This window comes from Equus quagga, chromosome 2 (genome assembly GCF_021613505.1).
Source record: "Equus quagga isolate Etosha38 chromosome 2, UCLA_HA_Equagga_1.0, whole genome shotgun sequence".
In the NCBI taxonomy this organism is placed as follows: Eukaryota; Metazoa; Chordata; class Mammalia; order Perissodactyla; family Equidae; genus Equus; species Equus quagga.
Window position 1 is genome coordinate 65328539 of NC_060268.1, and position 24483 is coordinate 65353021.

The following is a 24483-nucleotide window of genomic DNA, read 5'->3' on the forward strand; positions in this document are numbered from 1 at the left end:
TTCCTGGGCCTCTTAACTATTTTAAATCATTAAAAAACTACCACAGTGATAATAGAAAAGTGAGGCTCAGTACGGGTAACTTGTCCAGTGTTAAATACTTGCTATCTCAAAGCCTGCATAGACTTTGGATTTCTGCTGCTGATGAATGATTACTCCCACCCCACTCAAACTTGACAGAATAAAATGTAGACTGAATCTGCATGGTCAAGATTACTGATGTTTGGCTGGATTCTTATCTTCTGATGCTGTTTCATGTGCTGCAGTTTTCCCCTAGATGTTAAATCACTTTCAAGTGAATGCAAGAGTGAATGTGAGAACATTTTTAGGAAGGCTGTTTTCACTGGGGTGCTTTCTAGTCCAGTGAGTTTTCAAACTTTTCATCTTTGTATCAAATCATATGTGGAAAAACCTTTGTAAAATACAGTTCAAAGCAAAGGCTTGAGGGGCCTGAAGCCCCACCTGTTTATCTTATCCTGCCCTTCCAACTCACTTCTGCATAATCTGTCCTAGGTGATAGAGTCCAATGTGACTTCCAGAGCTTAGCTGAATTCTCAAAAACGTGGGGTGCACGTACATTCCTATCTACATACATTCAGGAATAAAGTTTTACAAAACAATACAATACTTACCCCTATAATGTATGATGCATTTTGATACTTTTTGTGATAAACACCAAATTTAGCAACTTAATAGTTCAAGACCCATCTTTTGAAAAACACTGCTCTAAGGTATGTGCTGACTACACTTCCTGATCTTTATTGGCATCACCAGTGAAAACCAGAGAACTTGCTGAGAATATGCCCAGGGCAGGGGCTGAACAAACACAACTTAGAGACAGACTATAAGAGAAATGTCACATGAACACTTCAGTACTGTCCTCTGAGGCTTAGAACATAGATGAGTTATTCCAATTCTTCTTGGGAACACAGAAATCTCTTCTCACTTAAGCCTTTCTAATAAAAATAGGCTAGAAGGCTGGCGGCAAAGACTGACGAGGTAGCAGCCAGGGATTTCCTTAAGAAGCTACTTGCTTTGAATTTCAAGCTGCATAATTATCTAGACTTGAGTTTTCTTTGAAGGAGTAATGAGCCTTTCCTTCTTACCCAAAGCAGGGAGGGGGAGGTCATAAATGAAGAACCTGAGGCAGCTTTGAGATTCCAGAAGCTGCTGCTGTGAGCCAGGTGTGAAATGATTACGGCTGACCTAAGTGGGCCTGTCTACTCTGCTCTTTGAACAAAGTGAGAAGGCTCACTACATGCTTTCGAACTGCTGTCTCATAATGGCTTAGCTACTTGATACTGGTATCTTCTGTCACTTTAAACCACAGAGGACAGACTGACAGCTCAGGCTCAGTGTGAGGGACTGCCTAACCCAGGAATGGGAAGACAAGATAATCCAACATCTGAAGAACAGAGTAACATATAACTCACAAATCAAGATTGGAATGATTTATTATTTTATCTCGCTCCAGAGTGGTAGTAGAAACAAAATCAATTACAAGTAGACTTAGGATTCCTGAAATGTAAATTGTTTTTAATATATTTAAAAGCACACAGAAGTCTCCTTGATTTATAAAAAAATAAATACATAACATGACAAATTTATTCATGATCCTGGGGCTCTTATGAGGTCAAACTCTTTAATGGCTGTGATGTGTCAATGTAAAACATACATGATCTGTTTTACACACAGACGCACATTCCAGTTGTAAAAGCAAACTCCTTCAAGGATCAGAATGAAGAAACATCAGTCTTCTACTGCAGAAAGCATGTCCAGAGCTGGGTGATGGGGTTGGGCTCAGGCACAGTAGCCTCTGACCAGCCAGCCTACAATCTAAGGAGCCAGGGTAGGAAGGCATAGCCCTTCCGCTCATGCCACCCTGCTGGTCAGCCAGGTTTCTAAACTGCTGGATGGCTGACTCCTTCGAAGTTTCCATAAGACTCTCAGTCTGTCTCTGCTGCAACTATGAAGCACAGGAGGGACTGTTTTGTCCTTCCTGCTGGTTCTGTCCTGTTTGAGAGCAGAAGACTGAGAAAGTGTGCTCATTAAATATTTTCATTATAACACTGAATGGAAACCACGATCCCGCCCATGAGCGCTGAGCTGAGAGAGAACACGACAACTTCACATTGGACTTCACTAGAGACGAGGAGTGTGGGTAAGTGAGCATGCGCTTCTTAAGTGGGCAAGCAGGGAAGTGCTTTCTCCAGCTGACATGCTCTTGAGGGTGAAGAAGTTTGGCCTAAAATAGCTGATGATACAGCATAAATTGGGGATTTTGGAATCAAGTTTTTACCCCTGTAACATACAACATAAAAAACAAAAATCCAGTCTCGTTAGTAGATAGCTAAATTTTGATTAAAACCTGAAATGTTTTTGGGTAACTGTCAACAGGCTGGAATGTATCTGATACAGTTTAATCTGTTGTTGTTTCTTTGGCTGTCTTTCAATTAGCTCTAGAAACTGTTTTGACATCCTCAATCCTATTTTCCAAATCACTTAATTCCTGTCATTCTTAAGTTGGCTAGTTCTCCTTCCTCAGAGAAATTACCCACAACCACCTTCCTAATAGTGAGGGTGTACTTCTGAATAGAAGAGTCCTTCGGCTGAGATGGCATCTCCAAGGCCCACAGTTCGAATAGGATCTTTGCACACCAATACTGGTGTGAAGTGGAAGGATATTCCCTCCCTGTGCCATTCTACTACTGGCTTGTTTGGGTTTACTACGATCCTGGAGCCTGCCTCCGAATGGGAAGTCATGAACTCTCGCGGTGCCCTCAGAGACACCCGGCTGGCGTTTATGGTTTCTGTTGCGCAGGCCTGTGTTCCAGCCATGCGAGCTCCTGCAGCCACGGCTGCCAGCTGGTTGGCCCAGTGTCCGTCCACAGTTGCCAGGATGTGATAGGCCAGTGTGTGGAAGTGGATCCTTGTGAGGTCTGAGGCTCTGCTTTTACTCCTCCCATGTTCCTTCAGGATCCAGAAGAGGATGTCACTGACCATACCCACATCAGGAACACCGTTCCAGGAAGAGAGAGAAGAGTGAGGTCCAGATGCTGACTGGCTGAGAAATAACAGCTCCTGTTCATTCAGCCCAAGGGATGTCACTGCAGGAAAGACCTGCTAACAAAAACAAAATGGAGGTCTCTTTCTGAAGGACATCTAGCTCCTAAGATATCTTAGAATACAGCAAATGACTAAAAGTCCGGGAAGGAAGGCAGGATGGCATCTTTCTTCCTTACCACAAGACTCCCTGCCCCTGAAGTCTGTGGTGGGGACGTGACAGATCATAGGTCACTGTTTTGGCTATTACACTTCTAACCATCTCCACCTTCATTATCACTTGGGATAAATTGGGAAGTTGCAGTAACACCGTTTTAGACCCAGTCTGTTTATAACAATACACCATTATATGACAAAGGGCAGAGGTGTACATATTTTGTATTTCCTTCCATGGTGCCTAGCTTTTGTCTTTGCACACACAGCAGATCTCTCGCCATTGATGGAAAATGACACTCAGCTCCTGAATGTCAGCAGGCATTATACCAGTGAAACGGAGAAGGCCCTAGCCACACAGTCAGGGTCGCGATGGTTCCGTGTACACAATACCAAGAAGCAAGGAGAATAGTTTCAGCTTAGATCTAAGCTTTTTAAGCAGATGTGGGTTAGGAAGACTATTTAGTAATAAGGCTGTGTGAAAAAGGGTACCAAACAGGAGCCACTGAGCCTGTTTTCTATCTTAAGGGGAACCACCGTGTCCACTTCACTGTCTTTCTTACTTTAGTGCTTTCCTCCTTAGAGCCAGAGACCTGCACATAAGGTGAAAGTTTGTGCAAGAGAGACGAGCCCCGCTGTGTGTGTAGGTAGGGCTGTGTGCACGTGTGTGTTTATTTACTTATTTAAAAATGGAGGGCCTGCCTACCCTTTGTCATATACTAGCACTTCCGCTTCCTGCAGGGGCCGCGCCAGGCCTGAGCTGACGGCTTTATTTCCTTCTGTATTCTAATTCTGACTGTACCGTCTGAGGGAAGGACGGATGGCCTCCGTTTTACAGATTAGGGGACTGGGGCTCAGAAAGGTTAGTAGATAGTTACACAGAAAATGAAATAAAAATGGCTTGTTTTTTGAAAAGTGAAAAGATAACCTCAAAAGAGAAATGCAAATAAAAACTATACTGAAAAGTGTAGTATACACTTTTTACAAGAATTACAAGAGTGAAGCATAATGTAAACCATAGCCTTTGGGTGATGATGACGTGTTAACGCAGGCTCACTGAGGTGCCGTGGGATGCTGATGGGTGCGGGGAGGCTGTGGGTGAATATGGGCACTCTCGACATTCTGCTCACTCTTGCGGTGAACGTAAAAAGCAAAGTCTATTAAAAAAAAAACTATTTTGAAATATCATCTTTCACCTGTCAGACTGGTAAGAATGCATGTTTCTAATCACATTCCAGTGGCAAGGAGATGAGGAAATAAGCACTTGTAAAGAGTTCTAGCAGAAGTAAATTGGTGCAATTCTCATGGAGGCCAATTTGGCAATATCAAACTTAGATATGCTTTTTATGCTCCAATGCAGCAACTCTACTTCTGAGAACTTATCATACATACGCACTTGCTCATGGGCAAAATGAAATCATGTAAAAGTTCTTCACTGCACCGCTGTATGGAATAGCAAAGGACGGTAAACCAAACGCCCAGCAAGAAGGCTCAGGTTAAATAAACTGAGGTACGCCCACACATCGCTTTAACCATGTGGCTGTGAAAAGACTGAGGAGATTCTCCATTTGATGATAGAGAAAAGACCCCCAAAATACATTTAGTGAAAAAAAGCAAAGTGCAGAACAGTATATTCAGTATACTAGTCTATCTTTTTGGATAAAAAAGGATGAAAAAATAAAGATCTTCCAGGGCTGGCCCCATGGCCAAGTGGTTAAGTTCATGTGCTCCGCTTTGGTGACCCGGGGTTCACTGGTTCATATGCTGGGCACAGACCTAGCATGGCTCACCAAGCTGTGCTGTGGCGGTGTCCCACATAGGAGAACTAAAATGACCCGCATCTAGGATACACAACTATGTACCGGGGCTTTGGGGAGGGGAAAAAAGCATACTAAAGATAGATTCCCATATTTGCTCATATATGTGCACAGCTACTCTGGAGGCAAACAGATGAAACTAATAAGGAGGTTACTAACAGCGGGTACACATGGCAGGGGGAGGGAGACTTCTTTGTGTATCTTTTAATATTTTGGGGTTTTTGAGCCATATGAATAAACTACCCATTAAAAAGATTAATTAACAATAAAATGAAAGGTTAAGTAACTTGCCCAAGTTCATAAAGCTAGCGAATGGCAAAGCTGGCATTCCAACCCAGGTTTCCAAAGTCTGTGTCTTGAGCATCACACTCCTGGATTTATCTGATTACTGCTGCTGTCCAAAGGCAGGAGTTGAACACCTCAGTGCCTGGTGGTGAGGGAGTGAAGGTCACCCAAAGTTTTCTTCTCTGAGCTTCTTGAAGTTCAACTGAAAGCTGCTAAGTTGGCTTTCAGTTTTTTCTCCTTTGAGTGCTACTGCAAAAACCATTCACTTCCAACTTCCCCATTCCAGAAGGAGAAACACAACCCATGAACCCATCAGTTACACTGTCCTATTTTTTTTTTTTTTGAGGAAGATTAGCCCTGAGCTAACATCTGCCACCAATCCTTCTCTTTTTGCTGAGGAAGACTGGCCCTGAGCTAACATGCGTGCCCATTTTCCTCCACTTTATAAGTGGGATGCCTGCCACAGCATGGCTTGATAAACAGTGTGTAGGTCCACACTCGGGATCTGCACTGGCAAACCCTGGGGCACCAAAGCAGAACATGTGAACTTAGCCACTATGCCACTGGGCTGGCCCCTCCACTGCCGTGTTTTTAACCTAGAAGGAGATCTTGTTCCAGAACAGACCTGGCTCCTTGTCTGGATCTCCATGGACCTAGGTCTGAGTGACATGACATCCACATCTCAGTGAGCCAGTCTCACTGGACAAGGGTGTTTTTCTGCAAGGCCCCCTGAGGGTCAGGACCAAAGAGGGCCCCACATGCTGCCCATGTGGTTACCTGATGCACAATGCTGCTCATGAGCTCCCTATTGGTCATACTGGCCAGCTCTAGATGAACTGGAATGCCAGTGGGGATGTCAGAAATGGAGGTCACAACCTGCAAAGAAAAGAGGAGAGCATTGCCATTAAAAAGAGAAGGAAGTCAGGCAAGAGGGAAGGATCAGGTCCTGAGAGTCAATGCCTCCTGTCACTGCCTTTGCATCCTCATGAAAGCTCCAAGCCATGTGGGTTGCCATGGCCTCTGTGGACAAGGGATGCTTTTCCCAACAGAGAAAATTAGGTTCTGCATAGAGGTGCTGGGGTTATACACTCAGAAAGCAGAGACCCGCCCATTTGTTCACGTAGCCAGCCTATTCCTGGGGACCTAAACCAAACAGCCGGCTTCAACTGCCATGTGACTGTGCAGGAACCGCAGCATAGCCGATGTGAAGTGAGATGGTACAGATAACACAGAGGACACAAACTAAAAACACTGCAGCTTGCAGCCACGTTCAGTTTAGCACAGGATGCAGAGGCTCAGGCAAGAAGATGTTCTGACCTGTCCTACTCAAGGTGCTGCCCGTGCCTGAAAGAGTACCATGAAGTGCCTCACTGCAGCAGGAGGCAGGCTTCAGAGCCAGCTGCCAGGATATGTCCTGGGGAGGCCAAGGACAAGGCAGCACAAGTTGCAGAGGCCAAGAGAGGTAGGAATCTGAAGAAAAACACTAACTGAGATCTGTGAAATTCTGTAAGTGCTATTACCTCCAAGAGTCTCTTCCTCTGGAGCTCCTTGCTTTGTCCCTCCATCATGTGCAATCCAGAGAGGACCACCAGGTCTGGCTGAAACTCCTCCAGGCTAGACACAAACACCTCCAGCATATTCATGGCCCCGTTGGAGAGGTCGTGGGAGAAGATGAATCGGTTGGCATGGGGAGCTTTTAACTGGCCCCACTCCTCCCCTAGAAAAGCCCAGTCAACACAATGGGAAGAAAAGGAAGAGGCTTTAAGTCTCCTAGCTGTGGGGAGGCTGGCAGGGACCTCACTGGAGCCTTGGCTCTGGGCAGGCTGGCTTCTGACTGAGCGGACCCCAGCTTCAATGGCCTAAGCACGGCGCTGCATCCAGGAGGACGGTGGTCAGTAAAGGAAGAAAGAAACCAAAACCCCAAACCCAACCCAACAGAAGCACAGTATGGGTGCAATACTGTATGCCTTTGTCAAGGGGCTGGCAATTAGCTCCCCTCGAGTCCCAGGAAAGCTCTGCTATCCACTGAGCTCTCCAACAGAGGATGCTGTGTCCTTTCCCAGCCACAGAGTGGTAGCTCGACTTCCAGCTAGCAGCACATGGTGCACACCATGCACGTCCCTGGATACAGGACGTGCTGCCTTTCTTGAAGCACTTGCCGCCTCACAGCAGCACCCTGAGCCCCTTTTATTTACTTGGGGTTGAGGGAGGCTGAAGCTGCGAGAGTCATCTGACCGCACTTCTTCCTCCCTGCTGCCCGCCAGTGGTTTCCGGACACCTGATCCAGAACGGGAGAGTCTCTGGCTGCTCTAGCCTCTGCTGAGTGAGTTGCTTTAGAATAATGACTGTTCCAGAACAAGTCCAAGTGTGACTTCCTCCTTAAATGGTTGCTGACTGCTCCAGCCTGGGTGCACTTTCACTACTTTGAGCACCCACAGGGACTTTACATGGTTTGGTGATTAATCATTTTGCTTTGAGTTCTCTCTCCTACTATTTTGAAACAGTATTCAAACCTATATCATTACTTAACTTTCACACATTCGTGCCACAAACACACTGCCAGCTCTTTAAGGTATGTATGTCTTTGATTCCCTTAGCACCTGTCACCGTCCCCTGCAGAGAGTGCCTACTCAGTAGCTGTTAATCTGATCCAGGCAGGGGGGTCCAGATCCGTCCTTGGCTGGTTCTTCCAGCGGGGGAGGAGTTTGGTGACTGTACGCATCTCTAGGAGGGGCTCTCAGCACTGGCCATGCCTCAGTATCTCCTGGGGAACCTAGTGTTTAACGTGCAGGTGGCAAGGCCACCCCCGTGGAGATCCGGATGTGCACTCAGGTGGAGAACTACCGATTAAGACCCCACAGCTGCCAAGTTTTCGAGAGGAGTGTGCTATTGCCGCAAGTCCTAAAGCAGGAAAGGTGACAGGGAGGCCCTCTCAGAGGTCACTCGGTGAGGCTTCACGACCGGAGGCTTTCCAGGCAGAGCTCACATTCTTCTCCATAAAGACCCGAAAATCTTGCAGTCAGTCAGCCAAAGGGCTGCTGCTTAGGGCAATTCCTAAATGAGGCCTTCCCCACTGAGCACCAGAGGCACCTGGTCACCAGCAGGATGGAGGTGCTCCCAGAGACCTGGGGGCAAGGATTTGTGAGCCAGGCTTACGCAGCTTTCCCTCCATGAACAGGATTTGTCCCAATTATAAAACTAAAGTCCATACACTGAAATCTAGTTTTTCACTGGTCTCTATCCTTACTGGATATTCCCCAAGAAAGTCTTCCCACAAGGCAGACAAACCACAGCGAGGGGTTCCTCATCTGGCAGGTGGGTCTTCCTCATCTGGCAACCTGCTTCCTCCTTTCCACAATGGCCTCTGGGGACGAAAGCCCTGCATGCCGCCCCTGCCCCCTCACTAGGTGGGGAGCACATGCATGTGTCCAGGCTGGGAGAACCCATCCTTCGCTTGCTTTGAATTCAGCTTTACTGAATCCATTCCTCTGAAAAACTTTTTTTTTTTTTTGAGGAAGATTAGCCCTAAGCTAACTACTGCCAGTCCTCCTCTTTTTTAATGAGGAAGCCTGGCCCTGAGCTAACATTTGTGCCAGTCTTCCTCTACTTTATATGTGGGACGCCTACCACAGCATGGCATGCCAAGTGGTGCCATGTCTGCACCTGGGATCTGAACTGGTGAACCCCAGGCCGCTGAGAAGCGGAACGTGTGAACTTAACCGCTGAGCCACCGGGCCGGCCCTGAAAAACATTTTATACGTGGGTCATTTGTATAAAAATCTATGAAAACAGAAAAAAAAGATATTACCTATTTACTAAACCCCGATGCAATGGTTATATTTGTTGAAACATCACATTCTTTTCTTAACTCCTGGACCATGTCTTATTATTTGTCCAAAGAAAATGACCAGTGGTGGTCCACAGAGCTGACTGCAGCATTCCCACTCTGCTTCATCTCTAAAGACCCAGCACAAGGATGGCCTTCCCCATGAAGCCTTTCCTAACTCTGCCACCCCAAAGCAGACTCAATTACTGCCTTCCCGGGGCCGCCACTATACCCTGTTAAAGGACCTAGCACATGATTTTGCAATCATTTGCGCAAGAGTTCATCTCCTACAGCGAAGTGTGAGCCGAGGGCAGGGCCCACGTCTTCTATCATTATATTCCTACCGCCTCACACTGCCCCTGGCATATAATGTGAGCGAATTAGCAAAAGAACAAGTGAGTAAGAGAACAGACCAATGACTTAAATGCCCATGACAACAAAAAATATGGGTGTGAACTCCAAATCCAACATTTCCCCGACTGATGAGACTGTACAATGGGAAAAATACATGACATTAGTATTTTCCATTGGGCCAGACTTTGAATGGACTCTTAAAGGTGAAGGTGATAAGAAGCATGGCCTGACTTAACCTAGGAAAGAAGAGCCACACAGCACCAAAAGAAATGAATTTCTTCAGGGAAAAAGTGAGAGAGGCAAAAATAAACAGGCTTCCGCAAGGCAAAGAAGGGAGGGATGTGGAGAGCTGTTACACTGGCTGTTTCCACAGGACACAGGACTGATGGAGTGGCCTGAGAAGCAAAATGACTGCAACTCAGACAGGGTGAGCCCATAATAACAGTCAATGCCCCTCTTTTCTCATGAAGCTTTGAATTTTCTTTCCTTAAGTGATCCCTTCTCTCAATTTATGATCCTGACCTTCAGCCAGTAAGTCAGCAAAAGCTCTGTAGTAACTCTGGATCCCCAGCCCAAAGCCTGAAAATAAGCTTCTCTGGGGAAGTCTGGCAGGAGAGAAGGAGGGGAAAAAGCTGACAAGTCCTCTCTGGGAATTTATTCATCTAGGTTAGAGAGACACTGAGGATGGATTTCTGTTAAGAGAGCTGACCCAGGGCTGCTGCCACCAGACTAGGTTCCCTCCAGGGGCCCATGAAAATGTAACTTCACATAAACCTCAGTGGAAGGCCACTGCTTTGTACTAAGAAAATAAGTCATAGAAAAGAAAAACTGAAGTGCGAAGCTTACAAACCCAAGGACAGACACAATCTCCTTTCAGGATAAGCTGTGCCATCTTAACTGCACAGAAGGCACAGCTGGCGAACACAAAGGCAGAGTCTTGCTGAAGACACCAGTCCCTCCATTCTCTAGGCACCACTGAAAATGACAGAAACCAGGAACGAGAAAGGTCCTGCGCTCATGATGTGAGCGCCAACAGGGTGGAAGTGAGACAATCGGAACTGGCAGCAGCAGCAGCAGCACCTGAAAGGCACATCTTTAGCTATTCTAGACCCTTCCAGTCAACAGTCATGTCCATGCCTTCCATTTAAGCAGCTCACAGTGCTTAAACACGCTAACCGCAGTCCCCACCACAGTCTTCAGGCGGGACTATCACTCTGATTTCCCATTTGGGAAACTAAAACTGAGAGAAACTCGAAACTTGTGTATCATTAAACGTGAACTGCCACTTCAACACTGTCCCAAATTTTCAGACCCTGTCCGCCCTGACTCCCTGACTGATCCCAGTAACCACCCTAAAGAGAGCCAGCAATGAGGAGCAGGTCCTTTTTCGTACCTGGAGAAAGGCCTAATTTCCAAGAAGCACTATATTTCATATCATACATGAAAGTTAACGCCTGTAGTAGGTGAGGTTCTCTTAGCTGTCTGACTTGGAAGCAGTTCACTGAAGCCTATTAAGTAAGTGCTGCTTTAAGGTACCAATTAGTCAGTTTAGATGCTGGAGCCTTTAACTTGAATTAATAATACACTGAAGCAGAAATTCAGGAGTCTGAGTTCTGAGCAGAGGAAAGATCCAACAGCTAATACATGGAACCTAATAAACAGAGTTGAAATATACTGAGGTATTTAGGAGTCTCTCAGAAATCAAATTTCTAGTCTGTGTAACAAAATCTACTGGGGTTGGGGCAGGATGGGGTGAGTCTGGATTTTTAAACACGGGAACGTTATATAATGGGAAATAACGTACATGTTGTTAAATACAAAATACTCCTACTTACACACCCAAGGGAGAATAAAATGTTTCAAAGGATTTGCCAGAGGCCTGGAAATCCATTCTAAGCAGCTTGGAACAGCTGGCCAGAAAGACGTAGGGCAGAATCCAGCACAGAGCTGAGCAGATGTTACCCACCTTTCTCTTTTCTTAGTAACAAAGAAAAACTTTACGCAGGTTTAACACATTTTCATTTTGTTCATGATGCCTGCTCTCCTACAGCCTGACTTCTCTCGGGACCAGATCAATTCTGGATACAGACCTAGGACTTTTCTGCAATGCTGCAACACTCTATCACTCTCCCTTGAGACGATGGCAGTATCAGCTCAGTAGAACCAAGGGGTTAGGAAACCCCTGGTACAGCAAGAACAGGATCCTGCCAACTTACAAGGATAGATTTCTGGCGCTGTCACATGCCAACTGACAATACACAGTCCCCTGACCTGTCTTATATCATTACTTACTCATTTCTCTTACCTGCTTGATACTCTAAAATGAGATGGAACTCATCCACTTCCTGAAGTGACTCCGGTGGAACAAATACATTGTCATCAAGAAGTTCATGCAGCTTTGGACCAACTGGACCACAAAGAAGAACCTGGAGATAAGCAATATGAAATCTATCAGGAGACCTGCCCCTTTTCCCATGGAATCTGTACAGTAACCGAAAAGGTACATCCAGGCCATGTCTATTCATTTCAACAAAATACTGGAATCCAAATCTAATTTTGAAAGCTTTTAGTTTGGAGGTATGTAGTAGAGGGGCTGTACCAGGGTGTAGGCCTCTGGAGGGTGTGGCCACAATGTACCCAGAAATGAGAAGCTGACAAAGACCCAAGGCACACGTGTCAGACAGGTACCTATCCAGTTGCTGAATCCCATACACCCTGTTAGGGACTGAATATTCGTGTACCCCTGAAATTCATCTGTGAAGCCGGATCGCCAAGGTGTGGTTTTTGGAGATCAGGCTTTGAGGAGGTAATTTAGGTTAAATGAGGCCATGTGGGTGGGGTTCTAACCCAATAGAATTGGTGGCCTTATAAGAAAAGGAAGAGAGAGCTCTTTTTTCCGACCATACCCACTGAAGAAAGGCCAGGTGAGGACACAGAGAAGGCGGTGGTCTGCAAGCCAGGAAGAGAGCCCTCACCAGATACTGAACTCTGCTGGAAACTTGACCTCGGACTTTCTAGCCTCCAAAACTGTGAGAAAATAAATCTATGTTGTTTAAGCCACGCAGTATGGCATTTTGTTATTATGGCAGCCCAAGCAGACTGAGACATGCCCTACACCATTTTCTCTCTTTCTTTACTCACATCCTGTGTAGGCAAATAGATATGATGTTGGCTGCTCAAAGTTGCCAGATGAAAACAATTCTGTTTGAATTTTACCACGTATAGAAAAGAGCCTCAGGATCACAATACCCTCCACAAGCAGGTGACCTACTCTGTGGGATCAGGCTCCCTATTATACTTAGCTGTTGTGTGAACAGGGTGGCCTTCCAAATATGAAAATTAAAGAACATCTCGATTCAGAAAGCTTGGGGGGAGGTGCTCTGCAACTTTCCCAAAACCACTTTCTTCAATTCCAACCTGGGCCTATCCCTGGCTATTCCTTCTAGAAGCCATTTCCCATCTGTTGCTGTTTCTGCCATGCCAGCTCTGGACCCCACTCAAAGCTAGGCTAACAGACTAAAAACCACTGAACAATGAGGGTTTGCACTGGGATTTACAGGAAAGGCCTCAGAGATCATCAACACCATTTCAGATTTAATAGGCCACACCCAGAAGGTTCAAAAGGCATTTTAACTTGCTAATTACCTGCTTGCTTGCACAGAGGCACTTCATGTATCTAAGGAATCCCGGCTTCGGGAGAAAACAGACCTCCCTCCCCCTGACCTGCTCCCTTTCTGCCTTGACACAGGCCCGTTCTTGGCCGATCCTGAAAAGGCTAGCCTCTGCCATTTTACTTCTTTTGATTCTTGGCCAGAACTTGAGCTTCCAAGATGAGACAACAAGGGCCAGATTTACCCTCCTGCCTGAAACAACAACAACAAAGATAAAATAGATGAAAAAATGACCTTCAACACGTGGACATTGGGCAACAAAGGACAGTGATGCCTCAGAAACAGAAAAAAACTGAGTAAGCCCTACAAATACCCCAACAAATTACCTTAAAAGAGCTTCCAGATATACAAAATCCGATAGAATTCATCACCAGCAGACCTGCACTACAAGAAATGTTAAGGGAAATCCTTCAGACAGAAGGAAAATGGTACCAGATGGGAATATAGGTCTAAACAAAGGAATGAGGAGCACCAGAAATGCTAACTCTGGATAAGCACATAACATCTTTTTTTTATTATTTAAACCTCTTCAAAAGATAATTAACTGTTTAAAGAAAAATATTAACAACATAGTGTGAGGTTTCTAACATATGAAGAAGTAAACTATATGGCAATAATAGCATAAAGACTGGACGGGAGAAACAGAAGTACACTATTGTAAAATTTTCCCATTTTACATGTTGGTATAATAATATCAATAATAATAATGAAAGCAGACTGTGATAAGCTAATTATAAACCCTAAAGCAACCACTAAAATAGCAAAACAAAGCATTATAGCTAATAAGTCAGAAAAGATACTATGAAATCATAGAATATAATCCAAAAGAGTGCAGAAAAAGAGAAAAAGGGAAGATAAAGAGGTGAATGACAGACAACAAATAGCAAGAAGTCAGATTTCAACCTAATCTGATATAGCAACAATCACATTAAATGTAAATAGTCTAAACACCCCAATTAAAAGAAAGAGATTGTCAAAGTGTATTAAAAAGCAAGCCCCAGGGGCTGGCCCAGTGGCACAGCAGTTAAGTGCACACATTCCGCTTCGGCGGCCCGGGGTTCACCAGTTTGGATCCCAGGTATGGACATGGCACCGCTTGGCAAGCCATGCTGTGGCAGGTGACCCACATGTAAAGTAGAGGAGGATGGGCACGGATGTTAGCTCAGGGCCAGTCTTCCTCAGCAAAAAGAGGAGGATTGGCAGCAGATGTCAGCTCAGGGCTAATCTTCCTCAAAACAAAACAAAACAAAAGCCAGCCCCAAGAATATGCTACCTAAAAAAAATACATTTTAAATATAAACATACAAATAGGTTAAAAGCAGAAGAATAGAAAAAGACATACCATGTTAACACTAATCAAAAGAAAGCTGGAATGGCTATTTTAATCAAAATAGATTCACAGTAAAGAATATTATGAAATGATTTTCTTTAACCCTGGTAATGATGAACAGGTCAATTCACGAAGGGATGTAACAATGCTAAATAGTTATGTGCCTATTAACAGAGCTTAAAAAATACATGAAGCAAAAAGTAACAGAACTACAATTGGAAATAGACACAATTACAGTTGAAGATGTCAATAGCCCTCTCTCAATAATTGATAAATCAAGTAGACAGAAAATCAGATAGAACACAGAAGACTCAAACACTATCAACCAACTTGGCCTAACTGACATTCAGAGAACACGCCACCCAAGAACAGCAGAATACACATGCTTTCCTTTTTCTTTTTTTTTTTTTAAGGAAGATTAGCCCTGACCTAACTACTGCCAATCCTCCTCTTTTTGCTGAGGAAGACTGGCCCTGAGCTAAGATCCGAGCCCATCTTCCTCTACTTTATATGTGGGACGTCTACCACAGCATGGCTTGCCAAGTGGTGCCATGTCCACACCCGGGATCTGAACCGGCGAACCCTGGGCCGCCGAGAAGCAGAACGTGCAAACTTAACCGCTGCGCCACCGGGCTGGCCCCTACACATGCTTTTCAAGTGTGCATGGAACTTCACCAAGATAGACCATATTCTAGGGCATAAAAAAGTCTCAATAAATTTAATAGGAGGCAGAGAAGCATATTCTCTGACCACAATAAAATTAAAATAGAAATCAATATCAGAAAGATATCTGGAAACCCCCCAAATATTTAGAAACTAAATAACACATTTCTAAATAGTTGATAGGCTAGTAAGTAGCCCACCTCAAGAAATCAGAGGGGAACTGGAAAGCATTTTGAATTGAATGAACATAATGTATCAAAATCTGTGGGATGCAGCTAAAGGAATACTTTAAGGGGGAATTTATCTAGCAGAAACACCAATATCAGAAAACACCTAGTATCAGAAAGCAAGAAAGGTCTCAAGTCAATGACCTCAGCTTCTATCTTAAGAAACTAGAAAAAAGAAGAGCAAGTTAAATTCAAAATAAACAGAAACCAATGAAATAGAAAAGAGAAAAACAACAGAGAAAAATCAACAAAAAAAAACTTCCTTATTTATGGAAAAGATCAGTAAAATTAATAAACCTCTAGCCAAAGTGATCAAGAAAAAAAGAAAAAATAGGGAAGACATAAATTACGAATATCAGGAGAGAGAGAGAAAACACCACTACAGACCTTAAAGGGACAGGGAAATATTATCGTTAATTTTATGCCAACTTATTTCAACAACTTAGATGAAATGGACAAATTCCTTGAAAGATAAAACTACCAGAGTTCAGTCAAGAAATGGAAAATCTGAATTTCTCTATATCAAAGAAACCAAAGTTGTCAGTAAAAATCTTTCCACATCAATAACTCCAGGTCTAGAGGGCTTCACTAGTGAATTCTACAAACATTTAAGGAAGGTAAAACATCAATTCTACACAAACTGTGTTTTAAAAAAATTGAAATATTACCAACTCATTCTATAAGGTCAGTGTTATCCTGATACCCAAACCAGACAGACTTAGAAGAAAAGAAAAATACAGACCAATATCCCTCGTGGAAATTTAAACAAGATTTCAGTAAACTGAATCCAACGATACTTAAAAAAGATAATACATCAGAAGCTAGTGAGTTTATCCCACAGAAGCAGGGTTGATTTAACATTTGAAAACACAATGTCATTACGAGGTACCAAACTAAAAAACAAAAACCATACAATCATCTCAATAGATGCAGGAGCAGCATTTGACAAAATCCAACATCTACTCCTAATTCTTGGCTAAGTTCCACAAATATATTTTGTAAAGACATTGCTCCCCTCCCCTTCAATCTGGCTTCTATTTCACCATTCCACTAAATCTGCCTTTGCTATATTTACCCGGGTCTGTTTCTGAGACAAAATATAGCTTCATCAGTAAGACTATGGACTCTGGGGGTTGGCCCAGTGGTGTGGCAGTTAAGTTCTTGCATTCCGCTTTGGCGGCCCGGGGTTTGCAGGTTCAGATCCCAGGCGCAGACCTACACACTACTCCTCAAGCCATGTTGTGGCAGCATCCCACACACAAAATAGAGGAAGACTGGCACAGACGTTAGCTCAGGGCCAGTCTTCCTCAAGAACAAGAGTATGGACCGGGGCTACACTACTTGGATTTAAATCTCAGCTCTACTCCTTACTACATATGTGACCTGCAACAGCTGTAACTTCTCCACGCCTCATTTTTCTTATCTACGAAATGGGGATAATAATAGGACTTCCCTTATGGGGGACTGTGAGAATTCAATGAGTTAGTATGTATGTAAAGGACTTAACACAGTGCCTGGCATATAGTAAGAACCATCTAAGTGTTAGCTATTATTATTACCTTTGGAAAATACCTAGTCCTTAATCTCTAGTCATTCTCAGATGATCACTTGGTCCATGCTGAGAAGCATTCAGCCAGTTAAACTGAATCTCTCTCAGAGCAGCACAGCGTGGTGCAATCATGGCAGAGCCTGGTGTTTGAATCTTCACTCCATCATTGACTGGCCAGATGACCCTCTTAACACATTACTTAACCTCTCTGGAACTCTTTTCTTATCTTCAAAAGGGTGATAATATCTTACTTCATTAGAGTGTTGTGAGGATTGAGTAACAGATATCCCTTTCCTTCCTCAAGCTCCTATCATCAAGGCCAGGCTCGTTTCATCAGAATGCTTTCCCATGGGACTGGTCCCAGGCCCAGCTTCTCCAAAGACTGACAGCAAATGTTGGTCCCAGGGTAGGTCAGTTTTGAAAGGCTAATCTTATACTCACTCAGGTCTACCAGGGTGTCATCCTCCCAAAGGCCAGAATTACTTCTCAGGGTCAGAAGAGTGGCCTTTTAGGGACCCACACAAACACCCAGGATTCTGAGGGGAAGGGCTCTCTCCAATGAGCTTATGATTGATCTTTTCTTCTCTTCTATCCATTAACTGGTAACGTTTCTGAAGGTCAGTCCTGGAATTCCTAATCTTCTCTATCTGGGAGTTAATTACTATCTATAACGACAATGACTGCAAAAAAAAAATCTGTATTTTCCACCCTAACATTTTATGAGAATGCTATTTCTTACTAACATGTGAATGTTCAAACTTTAGTATCCTCTCCACATTTAAGCATATCCATCTCTTGGTGTATAGTGTAGCTCCACGAATTTTTTCCCCTCAAACAGCTGATCCTCTATCAGGATTTCCGGGTCCATCTCTGGGCTTTTGATTCTGCACCCCTGACCCATATTTCTATTTGCAGGCTGGTTCCCCCAAAATAGAGGATTGTTTATGGTTCCCTTTCTCTATTGTCAGTAGCCACATCTATTCTGCACTTCTCAAGTTCATTTACTCCAGAATCATCTTTGTGAAATTTATCTTCTTTGTCCCCACGTATTGTCTAGCATTTAAGTGACTCCATTTTAGCAGATATGTTTAGATAGATACGTTTCTCTTCTTCTGGCTGCTCTAATCCAAACCTTAGTCATTTTACAGCAGGACAACAGCATTAGCCTCCTTGCTGGCCTCCCCTCTCAGATCTATTCTACTTGTAGCAAAAGAACCTTCTTACTCAGATGTTATTCTGAATACAGCAGTAATTTTTAATTCTACTTAAACCAAATGGTTTAAGACTTGAAGACACTTCCCTACTGACCCCCATCTGGTGGCCTTCACTTTCCAACACCCTGGATCCAGGCTCAACAGTCCAGCCAACTACGTTTTCTCTCATCACTGTACAATCCCCAGTCTCAGGTACTGACTCCAGAGCCCACATGCTCTCAACCATTACATGACACAGTACTTAAGAACACGGACTCTAGGCTCCTAGGTTAGAACAGTTCCATTTCCTATTAGCTGTGAACCTCTCTACACCTCAAGCTTCATGTGGAAAGCAAGGCAATAACAGTACCAACTTACAGGCTGTTGCAAGGATTAAGTGAGATAATCTATATAAAGCATGAAAGACACTGTCAGGCACATAGTAAGCACTCAGAAAGCATCAGCTACTGCTCCTCTCCTACTACTACTATACTGCCTCCTAACAAGAGGCCCAGCTTCTGGCACATAGTAGGTGGTCTACAAGTTGTATCGAGGAACAGACATTCATTCTTGCTCTTAAAATTACTGGAACACTAGTGAAAGGCAAAGGTTTTAGTCTGGGAATTTAACCTACCTTTAAATCTGAGTTGGCTGCAAGTTTCTGTCCAATCAAAGCTGCATTTCCTCCTACATAGTGCTGTAAGACAGGTCAAGGTTATCAGACAGTATTTTAGCTTAACTCTGTGACCCAAGCTTAATAATGTTTTAATTTATTGAATTAATTTCTAGTCCATTTTTTTTCAAAAAAATTTTGAGACGACTTTACAACAAGGACACACAGATCAGGTTAATAAAAACATTAACCCCATAGGTTAGTAGACAATGAGTTACAAGGAAAGGTGAAGAAAACAAATATGTTAACCATGAAAATTAGTATAATTGCCTTGACCATAGATCAAATTTGGCCTTGAGCTTACAGGCAGCCAGAACAGATAAAAGAAACATGAAAAGTGTGGAGAGAGCTCATCTTCTACATTGTAATCCTTCTAAAATGAGTATATGATTGTCACTCTCCTCCTGAAAATCACTGAATAGGCATATAATGAACCGCAGTCCACTCTTAAGTGGGCCACACAGGCTTCTTTATCCACCCCCTGCTTTCCTTTCTCCCTTCACCTCCAGAACGTCCCTTCCACACCACACCTGCAGCTCTCCAAGTCGGCCTTCCTCTCCGTCTGCGCCTTTAGCACACTGTTTCCTTTGATTAGGGCGCCTGCCCCTTCTCATACATTGTCAAGTCCCTGATCACTTCTCAGGAACCAGCTGCAGTGTCACCTCTTCTGCAATGCCTTCCGTTCCCCTTTCCCCACTGCCCCTCAGCCTCCACCAGCCCCTCCCAGACAGGATCACAGAGCCCTCGCTACCCCTATATCCTGAACAATCCTCTACTGCAGCCCTTGTCCACTTAGGCTGTTATCACCTGGGGACATGTCTAGCTCCTCAGGAACTGTCTTCTTCTTACAATAAGTGCTTGGTAAACTTTTGTTGCTAAATTTTGAGAAAGGAAGAAACACACAGATGCAGTAGGAAATATAAAGGCTTCACTAGGAGTAAATTCTAAAGGTAATGGGCCCTAATAGAGGACAATGTTCCCTCCTAAACGCCACATCTGTCCGCTGAGGACCTACAGCAGGAGGCAGGCGATCGAAGGCTAGCCTTCCTTCTTGCTGACTAAGGATGGATTCACGTGCTTTGGAAACCTGACAAGTAGGAGACGATGTTGAAGTCGTTCTGAACAAGCATCATCAACAGGCTTGCTGGGTGGAATGCTCCCACCTCACCTTCCTAGTCCTCAGCCCGACGCAGGCACAGACTAAATCAATAATTCTAGATGCTCGACATCACTTTCACCCCAAGGTTTGTGTCGACCAATTACAGGATTCAGGTGGGACAGTAACAGCTTCCTATAGATAAATTGAAGACTTTGTGATACATAGGCTGAAATTTGGCCTTTTAACATGCCAGCCTTAACTTCATATTTAACTTATCTAACTGTGATGGCTAGAAGAATTTACTAAAAATCTTGGGGGAAGTATTAAGAGTCTATGCAGTGAATTTTACAGTTTTCATGTAATAGTTATTAACTGCTGTTTATCAGTCAATCTGCCTTATAGTTAAAAAGAGTTCGAAACGTCACCAAATGAAGTGTTACCCTAGCGGAAGATAAATAACACTTTTTAGGTTTTATAATATTAAGAAATAATTCAGATGATCTAAAAGCTAGAAAAATTTCTGTAGAATTTTTTTTTTTTGCATTATGAAACAAAAGGCAAGATCAAGGCAGAAGAGAACAGAATAAAAATCAAATTGGTGGTTTAACTACCACGATCACAAAGACTTTTAAGCAGTAGATTTACCATGTTAGAAGTACCAAGATTCTTTCATAAGAGACCAGAATCTTACTGAGCTCAGCTGTCAAAATGATCATAACTGAAATTTCAACAGATTGCTCTTTTCTTTAGAAACTCAGCTGGGTAATGCCTGTGCCCATTTCTAATGTTCAAATGGGCAGCTTCAAAGGAAAAAAACCTTTAAAATCTTAAAGGTTATCAAAATAAAAGCAGTCATAAAGAATGGCTTGTGAAAGGTACCAATTAAAAGTGGCATTGAAAGCTTCCCTAGTGAGAACCACACCCAGAATGGGATGATTAGCCAAAGGAAGACTTTAGGTGAGTAAGAAGAATTGGGGGTGGGATGGGGCGAGGTGGAGAGATGCTTAAACAAACCATCAAAACTCGGCCTCATGAGGCGTGAGGGCATGTGGAGCAGAGGGTGTGCTAGGCTGAGGGCAAGAGCCGCAGGTGGGTCTCTGTTACTCCATGGAGCCTCGAGGAAATGTTGGACCACGCAGGCCCGAGGGTTTTGTTTACGATCACCAGGTGGGCCTGAGGACCCCTAAGTTCTCTCTCTGAGAGGGTCTACCCTGTAGACCAGTGGTTCTCAAACTAAGGTACTCAGAACAACAGCATCAATATAACCAGGAAACCTGCTGGAAGGGTAAATTCTTGGGTCCAATCCAACGTATACTGACTCAGAAACTCTGGGAGTGGGGCCCAGGAATCTGTGTTTCAATACCCCTCCAGGTGATTCTGATCTGTGTCCGGTCTGAGAATCGCCAATCTAGACAGCGGTTATCAGGCAGGGGTGATTTGGCATCCCTCCTTTCCCACACCCTGGAAACATCTGACCATGGAAACATCTGACCATGTCTGGAGACTTTTTTTTTTTGAGGAAGATTAGCCCTGAGCTAACATCTGCTGCCAATCCTCCTCTTTTTGCTGAGGAAGACTGTCCTTGAGCGCACAACCATGCCCATCTTCCTCCACTTTATATGTGGGACACCTGCCACAGCATGGCTTGCCAAGCGGTGCCATGTCCGCACCTGGGATCCGAACCGGCGAATCCCGGGCCGCCAAAGCGGAATGTGTGTGCTTAACCTCTGTGCCACCAGGCTGGCCCCTGTCTGGAGACATTTTTAACTGTCACAATTGGAGAAGAGGTGGAGTGCTACTGTCACCTAGTGGATAGAGGACAGAGACACTGCCAAACATCTTACAAGGTGCAGGACAGCCCCCATGACAAAGAATTATCTAGCCCAAAACGTCAATAATGCTGGAGTTGAGAAACCTTGCTCTGGATCAGCAGAGAGCATAGGCGAGGACCCAGCTCCCTTTCCCAGGCAAAGGCAAGAACTAGTTCTCTGTTGGTTTGGCCTTGTTCTCCTCCTGAGGAGGGTCTGAGCCGTGTTACGATTACTGCCAGTGATCAGCCACAAGCAATCCCCAAACAAGTTAGGAGTAGATAACTTTCCTACCTTAAACTTGGGTAACATGAAAAAAGAACAACTTAACGGAGGAACCAGAACCAAAATTTTAGTAAATATACTTCATAAATGTTGGCTGAGTTGAACTGAGTAGAAACAGCAGAGTTAATGGAAGGTCGGATACACAGTTTTATAAAAAAAGAAAACACTGCAGAACTGGATTCCCAACAATCACCCTCTTGGACCAAATTGAGGAAAAAGTTGCTTGGTAGCTTCTAGGAACCATACAAAAAGGTATCTTTTCCCATCCTATCTTAGTTTACTACTGGTGGACGGAACAGACCTGGGCTCCTGGGAACTCCGATGCAATCCGGGCAATGTCATGGAAAGTTTCCTTATCGCTGAAGAAGCGCTCAGCAGCTGCTCCCTTCCCCATGAAGTGAATGAAGGTTTCTTCCAGATCATTCCTTGAATGCAGAACGCTGTGATCTTTCCCATGCCCAGGATTCAGGCCAAGTGCCTGCAAGAGCTTCACCCCTGAGAGCACTACATCCACACATGCATTGACTCTGCAAGGAAGGAGGGAAGGGACAGTGTGAAAGAAAGCAGGAGCATGGGGACAGCTACTGTGCATTTAACAACAGGGAAACCTTTCTGAGAACTGGATCCAAACAGGAAAACAGATGAAGTGGCTCTGAAGCCTGAACTAGAAAGTAAACAGCATATGGCAGAAGGAAGATTACTTTATCTGGATGTATGTCTTAGGATCAGAACACTGGACTCTTCAGTAGTTTGGCAAACTTTTATACTAATTACAAAGAGAGAAGCGCTCAGCATTTCAGAACAAAGCTATCATGAAAACACAACTATAGCATTTCCGAGAAAATGCTGGCAGAGCCAAACTGTCTGCATTCACACTGGGTGTGTGGCTTGGGTGAGCCACTTTAATTTCTGTTTCTGTTTCAGTTTCCTCATCTGTAAAATGGTGTAATTTGGGTATTTAACTCATAGAGCTGTTGTGAAGAGTAAATAAGTTAACATATGCTTAGGAACACTGCTTGGTGCAGAGTAAGCAAAATATAAGTTTTGGTCAAAAGCCAAATATCAGATACCTTCCCTCCAGACCCATTAGGATGGTGGTAAGATACACTAAATACTTAAATGTCGCACCCCCAGCTGAAACTCCTAGGGGTGAGGAGTGTCGCAAAGACTTAAGCACACCTGCAGCCTTGTAACAACTCATCACTTGGCAGGTGTTCACTGGACCGCCCCAGGAACTTTAAAGGACTGTAGGAAGCCAGGGCTGCGTCACCTGGGTGGCTCTTCTACCGAAATTACCAAGCTTTAAGGTTGTCTGGCACGGCTTCTCCCATGTGTGCATGCAAAAGTTCTGGCTTATATTTTCAGTGTTTCTTCACTAAAAATCATTCCTTAAAGGAGAAGGGCAAAATAATCTGGGTAGCTGGATGACGTCTTCCTGCCACAATCACCTTCATTCCTGCCTCTGCCTATTGGGGAAGTCATTCTTGCCAGTGGGGCTGGATGACCACATATGCAGCTCCCAGTCTCGGAGAAGAGGAAAGCTCACAGCAGGCCAACCAAGCCAGCTCCTGATGCTAAGGGTGGCTGGGCTTCTGGGTTAATTCTCAGCAGCTTGAAAGTAGAAGGTAAACTCATCAACAGAGAAGGCCCAATGGTTTGAATTTTAGTGTAAAATATATAGCTACAATGCTTCCCTTCTAGTCTCCTTTAAAAATCTTTTTTTAAAAAAATCACTTGGTTTTTATCTTTACTTTTTTTATTGAAGTATAATTGACGTACAATATCCTATTAGTTTCAGGTCTCCATCATAGTGATTCAATATTTATATACATTATGAAATGATACTGTGATTAAGTCTAGTTACCATTTGTCACCAAAGTTATTACAATATTATTGACTACGTTCCCTAGGCTGTACGTTACATCCCAATGGCTTATTAATTTTAGAACTCAAAGTCTGTACCTCTTAATCCCCTTCACCTGTCCCCATACTCTTCCGGCCCATAACCACCAGTTTCCTGTATCCAGGAGCCTTTTTATTTTATTTGTTCATTTGTTTTGTTTTCTAGATTCCACATTCCTTTAGAAATCTCTTGCTATGGAAGTGAACACACTAAATCATTAATGGTGGCAAACTCTAAGAAGAGCAATGAGATTGGGGTAAGGGAGGGAAATTTTATTTTTCACTAGATATATTTCTAAGTTTTATAAGCATGTATTACTTTTATAACTTAACAAATAATTTTTAAAAGGTTTGTATGTAGGCTAGATATAATTTACATCACTCAAGGAAGATTTACAAGGGCAAGGAAGAGACATATTCCTCCTGACACAAACTGATGCATCCTCATCATAAAGATTTCTTTTACTAATTCTTCCCCTATGGATTCCATGTTTTTGAAAAGATTTTTGCTTAGCAAATGGTATTTAAATACTCAAATTTTCTTATGCTTTTAAAATCAAAGATGCATATAATTACTCTGTCAACTGG

General features: G+C 43.7%; 1 protein-coding gene across 2 annotated transcripts in view; it reads right to left on the bottom strand.

Annotated features, from left to right (window-relative positions):
• Window positions 1-1433: 1433 nt before the first annotated feature.
• The window catches only part of LOC124235741 (ADP-dependent glucokinase), a 28816-nt gene continuing 5766 nt past the window's right edge, over window positions 1434-24483 (bottom strand). The window contains exons 2-7 of one of the 2 annotated variants that reach the window (XM_046654128.1): window positions 22295-22520; window positions 18763-18825; window positions 11801-11921; window positions 6836-7032; window positions 6093-6191; window positions 1434-3117 (exon numbers count right to left, since the gene is read on the bottom strand). In XM_046654128.1, coding sequence (XP_046510084.1) covers window positions 2566-3117; window positions 6093-6191; window positions 6836-7032; window positions 11801-11921; window positions 18763-18825; window positions 22295-22520 — 1258 coding nt within the window. In that variant the 3' untranslated portion in view covers window positions 1434-2565. Of the gene's footprint in view, window positions 3121-6092; window positions 6192-6835; window positions 7033-11800; window positions 11922-18762; window positions 18826-22294; window positions 22521-24483 lie in introns of both variants that reach the window. The other variant, XM_046654127.1, reaches the window with a different exon arrangement.